General features: G+C 39.6%; 1 protein-coding gene across 1 annotated transcript in view; it reads left to right on the top strand.

Annotated features, from left to right (window-relative positions):
* DCDC2 (doublecortin domain containing 2) overlaps nucleotides 1–12905 on the top strand; it is a 155860-nt gene that overhangs the window by 132455 nt on the left and 10500 nt on the right. Inside the window, exon 8 of the mRNA XM_067752114.1 lies at nucleotides 2314–2414. Within this exon, the coding sequence (XP_067608215.1) occupies nucleotides 2314–2414 (101 nt within the window). The remainder of the gene's footprint in view (nucleotides 1–2313; nucleotides 2415–12905) is intronic.

The raw sequence follows: 12905 nt of genomic DNA, 5'->3' as shown, positions 1-12905 counted from the left end.
CAAGGAGGTGAAATCTCCATCCCCAGGGATTTTTAAATGATTGGGCAGAGAAAACATCCATGTGAATGACTGAAGCATTAGACCTGTCTTGAGGCAAATAGATGGACAGAATGACAAATGGTCCTGTGATTCTTTGATTACTTGGCCTGGAGAAGAGAAGACGGAGGGAAGACATTAAAACTACTTCAAATATGGAAAACAGCTCTTATTGCTTCCTGTGGGAGAACAAGTCGAAGGAGCTTAACCTAAAGTCTTAGAAATTTGGGTTACATTTTATCGTTAAGGGTTTTAAGACATAGGCTGTGAAAATACTGTGGACACCTTCAGAGTAAAAGATTGATTTGTGTGAGATGTGGAGTCAGCTCTATGATCCTGGTACAGTAAAAAGTATTTTTTTATATTACTCTGAATAGAGAGAATTATTCCAATACATTATTTCAGTGTATAACATTCTTTTGGGAAAGGCACACTTCTAAAAGGAGTATTTTCAAGCATCAAGCATCATCACTGTTTCAGGGCTAGGAGGAGAGAGCAGAGGTAGTAGGTAGGAAATCCTTCCCATCTAAGTACTTGTACAAGGCTGTGTTATTTTTTATTTTTATTTTTTCCCAACACTGGATTATTTTTTTAATCCAATTCTCTTTTATTTATTTATTTTTAATTTTAAAATTTTTTTAACATCTTTATTAGAGTATAATTGCTTTACAATGGTGTGTCAGTTTCTGCTTTATAGCAAAGTGAATCACTTATACATATACATATGTCCCCATATCTCTTCCCTCTTGCATCTCCCTCCCTCCCACCGTCCCTATCCCACCCCTCTAGGTGGTCACAAAGCACCGAGCTGATCTCCCTGTGCTATGCGGCTGCTTCCCACTAGCTATCTATTTTACGTTTGGTAGTGTATATATGTCCATGCCACTCTCTCACTTTGTCCCAGCTTACCCTTCCCCCTCCCCATATCCTCAAGTCCATTCTCTAGTAGGTCTGCATCTTTATTCCCATCTTGCCCCTAGGTTCTTCTGACCATTTTCTTTTAGATTCCATATATATGTGTTAGCATACGGTATTTGTTTTTCTCTTTCTGACTTACTTCACTATGTATGACAGTCTCTAGGTCCATCCACCTCACTAAAAATAACTCAGTTTCGTTCCTTTTTATGGCTGAGTAATTCCGTTGTATATATGTGCCACATCTTCTTTATCCATTCATCTGTCGATGGACACTTAGGTTGCTTCCATGCCCTGGCTATTGTAAATAGAGCTGCAATGAACATTGTGGTACATAACTCTTTTTGAATTATGGTTTTCTCAGCGTATATGCCCAGTAGTGGGATTGCCGGGTCGTATGGTAGTTCTATTTTTAGTTTTTAAGGAACCTCCATACTGTTCTCCATAGTGGCTGTATCAATTTACATTCCCACCAACAGTGCAAGAGGGTTCCGTTTTCTCCACACCCTCTCCAGCATTTATTTTTTGTAGACTTTTTGATGATGGCCATTCTGACCGGTGTGAGATGATATCTCATTGTAGTTTTGATTTGCATTTCTCTAATGATTAGTGATGTTGAGCATTCTTTCATGTGTTTGTTGGCAATCTGTATATCTTCTTTGGAGAAATGTCTATTTAGATCTTCTGCGCATTTTTGGGTTGGGTTGTTTTTTTTCTTGATATTGAGCTGCATGAGTTGCTTGTATGTTTTGGAGATTAATCCTTTGTCAGTTGCTTCATTTGCAAATATTTTCTCCCATTCTGAGGGTTGTCTTTTCGTCTTGTTTATGGTTACCATTGCTGTGCAAAAACTTTTAAGTTTCGTTAGGTCCCATTTGTTTATTTTTGTTTTTATTTCCATTTCTCTAGGAGGTGGGTCAAAAAGGATCCTGCTGTGATTTATTTCATAGAGTGTTCTGCCTCTCTTTTCCTCTAAGAGTTTGATGGTGTCTGGCCTTACATTTAGGTCTTTAATCCATTTTGAGTTTATTTTTGTGTATGGTGTTAGGGAGTGTTCGGATTTCATTCTTTTACATGTAGCTGTCCAGTTTTCCCAAGCACTGTGTTATTAAATCAGTAGCCAGGGGGTGAGGAGAGGCTGGAAAATAGCCCTGCTCTTCTGGGTCAGCCTTGTTTTGGTCACTGAACCTTTTCCCAATGAAAATATAGAAGAAATGGGGGCTACAAAAATCTTGTCAATACAAGGGGAATCAGAATACCTACAAAAAATAATCTTCATTAGGGATTTGACTGTAATTTCAACATTCAGCCACACGATGTCACAATTGGATTTTGATTCTCACTGTGTATTTGTCTCAATAGATGAAGGCGTTTTCAAAGCTGGAGAGGAAAGATCAGAAACGCGGGGGGCTGCAGAAGTCCAAGAAGATGAAGATACTCAAGTTGAGATTCCACTTGACCAGGTAGTCTCCATGCCTTAAAAATATGTGTAAACCAAATACTATTTTTCTTTCAAGTTTTGTGTTACCTGCCCTGTGCTGTTCTTATGCAGATGCGAGTTAAACGCTCTCAGGTGCTAGCTATGTGGCTGAACGACCTTAAAAATAAAACAAAACACCTTCAGTCCTTCCTCATATTCCCACAAAGAGGAGCCATTTGGACAGAGTCTTTATTGTTACAGACAATGGTATATCTTTAATAAACAGCATTGAAGAACGAGGTGGGTTGGAGTTAGGTATGAGAAACAGAGGGCGAAAGTTTGATACAAAAAAGAGTATTGGCTTGGGCGTTTTTAATCTAGAAAAAAGTCCTCCATTTAGAAAAGCAGTTTAAAAGTGCCGTTATTTTCTCTCCTTTAGGGTCCTTGAAATGGCGATGGTTGGAATTTGTTTTTTGTAAAGGAATTGCTTATATAAATGCAGCTCAAATATTTGCTAAGTGTGTATTGATTTTCTTTTTAGGCCAATGGGACACTGTACTTTTAGGAGTGTGTGTGTGTACACACATGTGCTTATAGAAGGAACTAAGTAGTGTTCATTCTGGCTAAATGATACAAGAAATAAAAGTTGTTTAGGCTTTTTAATAGAATTCAATCAAGTTTCTTACAATTCTAAGTGGAGGATTGGAATTTAGGTGAGGAGGGGGAATTCATAATCCCAGGCTCAAGGGAATACAAAGTAACCAGGAATTGCCACTTTTTTCCTGACTATTATGTGATATTTCCTTTTCAAAGAGCAAACCTCACAATCCAGCAAATTCCATAGTTGATGTTCTCAGCTGTATTTGTCTTAACATTGCAGCAGTGAAATTGCTGCCTGATTATTCCACCGGCATTTTCTGTAAAAGCATCACCTTCCTGATGAAAAGCTTAATGTGTTAAAAATCACACAGATTTCAAAAATCCAAGTTATTATCCAGGATTAGCTGCAACTAACAATTTTTCATAAGCTCCAGTTATAGGTATTTCTTTTTCCCCCTGAGGGAAATTGGAATTTTAAGTCTTCGGTGAAGCTATAATTAAATATTATATTTTAAGACAAAGAAGAGAAATCATCATGTATGTACAACACCTAATAGCAGCAGAAACCAAGACTAATTTATATTCCAAAGTCAAAAATACCAAATATCAAGAGAAAGTCATAGCATTATTACCAAAAAGGAGATCTCTTTGTTAATCACTTAGTTTTGAAATCTGTGATCGGTATTTCTTTACTTGTGAGTTTCATGATCACCAGGAAGGGGAGGGCACGAGACGAGTTGATCCCTGATGATACTTGAACAGCCATCCAAAGTGTCTGCAGAGCTTGATTTCTTATTTGACACAAGAGTGCTAGCTTATTAAAATACAAGTATGCAGGAGAGACAGATTAAACAGATTGGTAGCGCTTCCCTGGTGGCGCAGTAGTTGAGGGTCCGCCTGCTGTTGCAGGGGACGCGGGTTCGTGCCCTGGTCCAGGAGGATCCCACATGCCGCGGAGCGGCTGGGCCCGTGAGCCGTGGCCGCTGAGCCTGTGCGTCCAGAGCCTATGCTCCGCAACGGGAGAGGCCACAACAGTGAGAGGCCCGTGTACCGAAAAAAAAAAAAAAAAAAAAAAAAAAAAAACAGATTGGTGAAAGCTGGGCAATATCAACAAATTGAGGTCAGTTTGAAGAAAAGAAAACCAGGTAACAAAAGGTCAGAATTGCTTTCTTCTTTGACCCTATTAGTAATAGAGTTAGGATTGTTTAGCTCATGGGGTTGGCATGACATGCTTATGAAGTCAGGTCTTAGAGTCATTCTCTCTGTGGCCTGGTGGTCTTTTGCTCCATATCCTAAGCAGCTATGTTATAAATATTGTGAAAAACCAAGTGAGAGTGTGGAAAAATTAGTGTAAAGCTCCATTATAGTAAGAACCACTCTGAGGACCTGTAATAGTAGCAATAGCTACTCTTTATTCAGTACCTACTGAGTGCCAGGCACTGTACTAGGCACTTTCTCATATAATTGTTATGACAACCCTGTGAGATAGGTCTTATCACCTTCACTTTATGTATGGAAATAAAGTAAGCTCCTATGGGTGGAATTACATGTCCAGGTTTGTACTGTTAAGTAGAGGAATGGGGATTTGAATGCAGGTGTGTCTAACTTCAAAGCACAGGAGTGATCTGGGGAAGAGTATTAAATGCACTCCTCCCCCACAAAAGCCAATTATTAACCCAAGGAGGGGAAAAATTCCTGCATGAGAAAAGAATTATTATATACTGCTTGGCTCAGCTGTAAATGATACATACATTTCCTTTCGGGCCATACCTACTTAACTTCTTTGAACTTGTTTCCTATCATCTAAATGGTTCTTGTTGTAACTTTAGTCAAAGTACCACGAAGAAGGGTGTGTGTGCGTGTAGTATCATGTGCAAATTGGCCAAGTACTTTATCTATGCCTGAAAAGCAGATCAAGTTTCAGAAGTAAATATTAAGGCCTCTGTTGAGAGGCAGTTCTCCATGGATCTCTTGTGTTTTGCATGTTTTGTGAGTAGAGGCACAGATTGCCTTTGTTCTGGACTGTTTTTTCCAGGATGTTTGTGTAGTGAACAGCCTCAAAAGACAGAGATCGTGACTTCCTCTGGAGCAGTCATTCTCAGCTGGAGGTGATTTGCCTCCAAGGGGCTATTTGGCAATTTCTGGAGACATTTTTGATCATTACAAGTGAGGGAGTGCTACTGACATCTAGTGGGTAGTGGCCAGGGAATCTGCTAAATATCTTGTAAAGCACACGACTGTCCTCACAGCAAAAAATTATCCAGTGCAAAATGTCAGTAGTGCTGAGACTGAGAAATCCTGGTGTGGAGCAAAGGCTAGGTTTGTTGATGGTCCAGTATAATAAAGATAATGTCTCCCTAGAGTGCAAAAGTCAGGCACGTTTACTATCCATTATAAAAGATGTGCCATTGAATTGTATACTTAAAACTAGTTAAAATGGTAAAATTTTTTGCTGTGTTTATTTTATCACAATGAAAATATTTGGAGAAAAAAGATTTGGGTTCTCTAAGCATGGGGTCCTTCCCCTGTAATGTAAGCCACCATGTGTATCACCCCCTTCTCATTGCCCTGTGGAAATGGGGCCTCAGGGAGTGGGTGCAAATGCTGATCCTCTGGCTACTGCTATTGCTGTGAGCAGTAAAGTCCTTTGTCTCTGACCCAGTAGTCTCTTGTCTTCTGCCAGCACCCATGAAGAGATGGCAGGCTAATGTGTTAGCTTGTTAAGTATGGAAAAATTTCAGATCTTCCATAGTCTTTCATAGCCTCTACTGATCCCACCTGGCATTGTGTTTATGTGTTTAAGTGTGTGTAATGGGGCACTGTGGACTAATTTCAGCTAAAAACATGTTTGAGCTCTGTCCCAAGGTCTAGACTCTTAATTTTTTAGAGACAAATGAATGATCCTGGATCTAATACTACGTCCAAACCCATGGGAAACTGAAGAGTGTCACATTCTTTTATAGGTTTGGGGAGGCCAGAACAAATACCTTTTCTCAGGGGAGAGTTTAGGTCTCATAAGAATAAAGTACTCCTTTAAAAATTAATTGTTTTGCATGCACATTCTAAATCAATCTGGTTTCCCGTAAGCAGTGAAGCAAGTGCCTGATTAACTAATATCTGTGGCTATACCTGGCACCAATGACTTATGTGTCATTGCGTTCCATTTATAAACTGATGCTTTTCCAAGCTAAGGAGGCAAGAAATGAGACCGTTCCATTATAGTTAAGTAAACTGCCTCTAGTAAGTAAAGATCAGGCAGGAGAAGCCACCATCTCAAAGACACAGGCAAATACATACCTATAAAATAGGCAAAGAAGCAATTATATTTTGGATTTTGTTCCATTTGAGAGAAGAGAGCAGAAGATGTGGATTGTAACTTCAGCGTGGTTTTGGATTGTTTTATAGCTTTTTCCATCCACTTGTAGTTGATTTTGAGTAGTAATAAAATGAGAATTGCAAGATGTTTTTATGCTAAGTAGTTTCATTAAATAGCATTTAAACCAGCGTCATGAACACAGGAGCAGTGAAAGCTTTCTTTTTTGTTTTAAATTGGAGGTTGTGGTATATATTATTTTCTTATTTGTTGATTGATTTAAAACGTAATAAATCCTTAATAACAAAGTTACACATGTACTCTTTTTAAAAGTCAACCAATCCAAGAAAAATTATGACAAAAATTGTAACCACTTGCCCCAGCTTTCCCCACCTGGATTCTTCCTGCTCTATAGACCTAACCGATTTGAGCTATTAGCTGTTTCTCATGGAATAGAGAAATATTCTTGTGTAATATTTTTTCCTCCTCCCTATTTTAGTAATTGCCTATGTTTTTTTCATTTGCTTAGTTTTCTAAGTTTTCATTTGATTAGTTTTCTATTCTCTGTAGTCATTACCAAGCCATCTCCAAACTCTGCCAGAACTGTTGATCTCCTCTTGATGTACTCAGATGTACACAGTGATAATAAATCTCAATTTGATCTTTTTCTCAAGGCTTTCGATCATCTGCCTCAGGCTGGTTGGTTGTTCTTTGGATCTACTTTTCAGAGTCATCCTGGTATTTTTCTTCACCATTATTTTGGGAATTTTTTTGCTTCTCCCGTGGATGGATTCCCTATTTCCTGGTTTCTACATCTTCCTCTTTCTTGGTTATACATTCGTTGTTTTTGTGGAGCTCACCTCTAGCAGCTGCCTCGGAAAAGCTTCATGGGAGGAACTTTTATTTTTTGAGACTCTGCATGTCTGAAAATGTCTTTTTTTTTTCTCTAGCAAACTTGACTGTAAGCATGACTAGATATAAAATTCTAGGTTAGATATAATTTCTCTCAGAATTCTGAATGTGTTGCTCAGTTGGCCTTCCCATCCAGATTTGCAGTTGGGAAGTTTGATGTCATTCTGTTTCCTGATCCTTTGTAAATAATCCTTTTTCTCTCTCTGGAAGCTGTTAGGCTTTTTCCTTTGTTCCTGGTGTTCTGAAAATTTCCAGTTATGTGCCTTGGTGCAGGTCATTTTATTTATTCGACTGGGTACTCATGGGCTTTTTGTGTTTTTTTTAAGATTTATTTATTTATTATTTATTTATTTAATTTATTTTTGGCTGTGTCAGGTCTTAGTTGCAGCCGTGGGATCTTCGTTGAGGCATGTGGGATCTTTTGTTGCAGCGCGTGGGCTTCTCTCTAGTTGTGGTATGCAGGTTTTCTCTTCTCTAGTTGTGGTGCACAGGCTCCAGGACACACGGGCTCTGTAGTTTGTGGCACGTGGCCTCTCTAAGTTGAGGCACGAGCTCAGTAGTTGTGGCTTGTGGGCTTAGTTGCCCTGCAGCATGTGGGATCTTAGTTCCCTGATGAGGAATCGAACCCACGTCCCCTGCATTGTAAGGCAGATTCTTTACCACTGGACTACCAGGGAAGTCCCTCAATGGGCTTTTTTATTCTGAAAATGTTTGTTTTTCAGTTCTGGAAAAAATTGTTGAATTATGTCTTCGATAATTTTCTTCTATTTCTTTACTTTCCTCTGGAACTGCAAGTATTCAGATATAGGACCTCCTAGATTGATCCTCTACTTATCTCTCCTACTTTCCACCTCTATGGATTTTTTTCTATTTTCTCAACTTAAAAAAAAAAATCAACAAGCTTCAGGGTTTATTTTCCATCTATTGATTTTTTTCTAGCCATTGTGGTTTTAATTTTTAAGAGCTCTTTCATATTCTCTGAATGTTCCTTTTTATAGCATCCTATTCTTATTTTATGTATGTGGTCTCTTCCCTTATTTCTCCAAGGATTAACCTATTATTTTAAACTTTCTTTTCCAGAACTATGTTTGTTTCTTCTGTTTCTTTTTTCTTTCTATCTTTCTATCTCCATGATCTCTGTCTCCACGTTAGAGGCTCTCCTTGGTTGTCTGGTTAGATTTTTTTTTAATTGCAATATATTTGACATGTAACATTGTATGAATTTAAGGTGTATGTCTGGTTAGATTTTAGAGGGAAGCATTAAGGAAACTCTGTGTGCACAGGCAGAGCTCATCAGGCTGGGGATGTTTCAGTGTAGAGTGATTCGTTTTGCCATTTCATTGGCGTACGTCCAATTTTCAGTATCTGTGTAGTTCCTTTGGGTTGGTCTATTTCTTTTGAGTGGAGTCTTTCAACCTCTTGCCTTAATGGTGTAAGCCTGGCTGTGAGCACTTTGGGATCTGACTGTGGGAAGGTGGCTTGGGGACCTTAAGTAAAAGACTTGAAGTAGAGAGATGTATCCTTCTGGGTTTCAGTACGGTGCCCTTGTTCTCACTGTGCTTGAGGGCAGCTTCCTTATAGTTCAGTATCTTTAAAGAATAAACCTCATTTATTTCTCCAAGATCAGCAAGGGGATCTTGGGAGTCTGCCTCCTTCATTTAAAGACTCTAAGCCAATCCACCTGTTTTTAGTTATATCGATACCTATGCCCATTCTTCCAGAGACAGGTGGTGCCTCCAATCCCCAAGCCTTCTATAGGTTTTTTCAATGTGCAAAGTTTGCTTCTTGGCTTCCCCTTCCTACAGACTCAAATTTTAGCTTACTTGGTTCTGCTGTTAATCGGCCCCATGTCCAGTGCCTTTACAGTTTCCCAAATTCTGTGGCTGTTTCCAAAATTCCAGTCTTCTGTGTCTCTATAGCTTCATCCCTTTTAAAGTTGCCCTTACCTAAAATTTAGAGGGAAATTGGAAGGAAGCTACAAACCCCCCCCCCCACACACATTTGTTCAGTCTGCTGTGTTTAACCAGAAATCTCTTTCACACTAATTCATCACTGTGAAAATAAACTATCTTCATAGAATCTGCAGTAGGGATGATAAACTGGCAGCCTGTGACCAAATCTCCTATGAGAGAATTTTTTTGGCTGGCCCAGGGCTTACAATATGGAATCTCTTTAGTGAGCGTGTACTCTTCAGTTTACTGCAGACCTCAGCACTCCCTATTACCTCACACCTGTCCTGAATTACACATTTATGTTATTTGCCCAGCCACTGGGGGCATTTAAGTTTGTGATGATTGATCTACACATATAGAACACAATGCCATTTTAAAGAATCTGCAGCCTAGAGGCTATAACCAGAAGCAGGAGGTTTGAAGTCCAAATATGCCCATTGACATATTTTGTCCCTTCTGGAGAACCAGCAGTCACCGACAGCTTCTCTTATGAAGGGTAAGCTCAATGGAGAGCTTGTTTGTGTTACTTGTTCATGTTCATGTGTAAAATACACAGAAAGATAAAGGAGGCTGCTTCTTTTGACCAGACCCCTAAATCTATTTCAGTGAAATGTATTTATTAAAATAAGAATTAGGAAATGTTCAGAACCAGAAAGGAGGCTGGAATGAACTCCTTGCTTTGCCATTGAAGAAACAAATCCCCATACTATAGTGGGGAAAGCCATTTTCCCACAAACACACAGCCTGCTGGGGGCTGGGGAGTCTACACAGGCGCCCAGGGTTCCTGGCTTCCAGTCTGGTGCTCTGTCTCAACACTTCAAGGAAGGGAAATGGGGAGATGAGGGGCTTCTAATTGTCTCACAAACAGATTCCATCTGTGCGGAGGGCTACTCGGCCTCCACTGCCTTCCCTGAAATGAAGGGAATTGCGTGCAAACAGTATTTTCACCATTCTCTACGTTCAGGTCACCTCCTCTTAGTGAATCGTGTTCGTGGCTGGTGCTATAAGCATCACACACAGTGGGAAGAGCTAAGATGAGGATGCTCTGGCTTCTTAACTTCCCTGTGCATCATCAACAAGGCCTTCTGTGACATCACCTTTGTTGATTTGTGTTTAATTGATGGAAATGGTCTTAAACATTAAAACATAGCCTTCAGCGATTTCTGATGTAAGCGAAAGAAAATCAACATTTACTTCTAAAGTGAGAAGACTTAATGGGGCAGGTTTTTTTCTAAGATGACTAAATAGCTATATAAATATAAGTTTTCAAGGTATTATATCTTATTCTATGAGTGTTGTGGGAACTTGTGGAGTTCAGCGGGCCTGGGTGAGCCAGCTCTCAGCAGGTGGCTGGCCAAAGCTTCCCTCTCCCTGTGTCCTTAGAGGGTCATGTCTGTAAATAGAACCACCCTTTTTTGTAGGCCATTGTACTTCAAACCACATTAAACCATTTTTTCCCTTCTGTGAATGTAAGCCTCTGAAAGCTGAAAACGGGAAGCAGTACTTTGCTGTCATGAAAAATTGAAACTAATTATTTCCAAACACCTCATTCAGCTTGGGTAGGAGATGATTTTAGTCTCTATGGGAACAGAAATAAAAACAAGTGTAGTAACTTCTTTACTTTCAACATCTCTGCCTGAATTCTGCCATCAAATCCACAGAAACATCTTCTATCCAAAGCCTATAACAAATCCTACTCCCAAATTTCAAAGATAGCAAATGCTTCATGGAGAAATGGACATTTAAGGTAGTATTTTCATTTGTGTGTGTGTGTATGGGGGTGTTCTGAGCTCTAGGGTATTTCAGGGAGGGAGACCTGACAGGTAAGAATGAGGAGGACAGTTGGGTGGTTAGGTAGGCTCTCTTGCCTAGAAAGTTGTAGCGTGTGCTGTTATCTCACATAGCGAGGGTTTTAAACATTCAAATATACTCCTCAGGGAATTCTGATATAAATATAAGAAAAAGCAACATTTACTTTCTCTTAAATTTTTTTTGATATTTTATTTTTGGCTGCATTGGGTCTTTGTTGCTGCACATGGGCTTTCTCTAGTTGCTGTGAACAGGGGCTACTCATTGCGGTGGCTTCTCTTGTTGTGGAGCACGGGCTCTAGGTGCGTGGGCTTCAGTGGTTGTGGCGCGAGGGCATAGTTGCTCCGCGGCATGTGGAATCTTCCCTGGCCAGGGCTCAGAACCCACGTCCCCTGCATTGGCAGGTGGATTCTTAACCACTGCACCACCAGGGAAGTCCCAACATTTACTTCTAAAGTGGGTGGGGCATCAGCTGTAGTGTCTGTTTAGATGCCTTTTCCCATTTCTAAATTTTGGTGCCGCTGTTACTGTCAAAGGTGTGATGCGAGTTTAAAGTGTAAGTCACTTGAGCAGCCTCATCTGTCTGTGAAAATACCTTCCAAGTAATTGATGCTTCTGATATTTTGTGGCTCATTTCCATATGATTTCCATATTCCATCTTCTTTCCTCTTACCACTCAGGAATCCTGAGTTAACCTTTGTAACTGCATGCATATTCTCTAGAAAACCTGAATACTTATGGTTTCCCCTGAGCCGTCCCTGCTAGGATGCAGACAGCAATAATAACTACCAGACCTTTTCTGTCTTGCCATACAAATCAACCATTTTCCCAGGATGTCCCTTACAAAATAAATAGTAAGATATGCACGTCGGCAAATGCAGGCAAAAAGGCGCTTGGAACATCAATGCTGGTGTCATGTTAGGGAGAAAGTCTGGTGTCACTTTTCTAGTAACAGTATCAAGAGCAATTGCTTATGATAAATAAAGTGCTTTTTAAAAGGTAAAAGTCTCACCTTTCTTATAAACACTTCTATGTTTAAGGGTACGTATTATCTGTAATTGTACATATATGTGTAATATGTCTGTTAATCTAGCCGCACTCCGGACGTTCTTGATGTCAGTGTGGCTTTGAGACTGGAACCATCTAAATGATTTGTGCAATCATTATATACATCAGTTTAGTGAGTATATAGGAGAGAGTATAATTTATACCCTTTCTTGACTCCAGCGAAACATAAGAATTGTGCTTTATACAGAATATAGTATTGCACAATTACTCACAGGAATGAGCTAGTGCTGAAAGTTCAGGATGGAGAAACAGTGTCTACCTGAAAACTGGTTCTCTTAAAATTTTAGTCACAAATTGACTAAATTCAACATAAACACCAGGGGAGAAGACCTTTAAGCACAGGTAAAAATATCTTCCTGGTTTATCGCCTTGGCAATGATGTGTTTCTTTTTTATAAAGTGACTCCTAAGAAAGAGTGGCAGGGTGATGTAATTAGAATAAATCTTGTAGAACTGTCTTTATGGCTAAATATCATTCTGTCAACAGTCAGTACTATTTTCTCCCAGTTTTCAATAAAATTCATACTTTTTAAGTTAAAATATGACCTTCATCTAACGAGGCATAATTACAATTAGAAATTTTAACCGAAGATGTCTTTTAGGGGTGGTGGTGTATTTATGACCATACCTGTGTTACGTGTGGTTTAGAGCCTCACCAAGTGTCACCTGGGGACCAGTAGCATCAGTAGCACCTGAGCTGCTGGAGATGCAGAGGCTCAGAACTGCTGACTCAGAATCTGCATTTAACAGGATGCCCGGTGATGGAGAGGCATTGGCTTAGAAGACACGAGGCTGGGAGTAACTATTTAACATCGTGTTAAGTTTGGGATGTTGCTCTGTACATTATCTTGGGGAAATAGTACAGTCCTGTGGTCAAAAAA

This window comes from Pseudorca crassidens, chromosome 10, assembly GCF_039906515.1.
Source record: "Pseudorca crassidens isolate mPseCra1 chromosome 10, mPseCra1.hap1, whole genome shotgun sequence".
Lineage (NCBI taxonomy): Eukaryota > Metazoa > Chordata > Mammalia > Artiodactyla > Delphinidae > Pseudorca > Pseudorca crassidens.
Note: the sequence above shows the minus strand (reverse complement) of the source record. Positions and strands in the feature narration are given on the sequence as shown.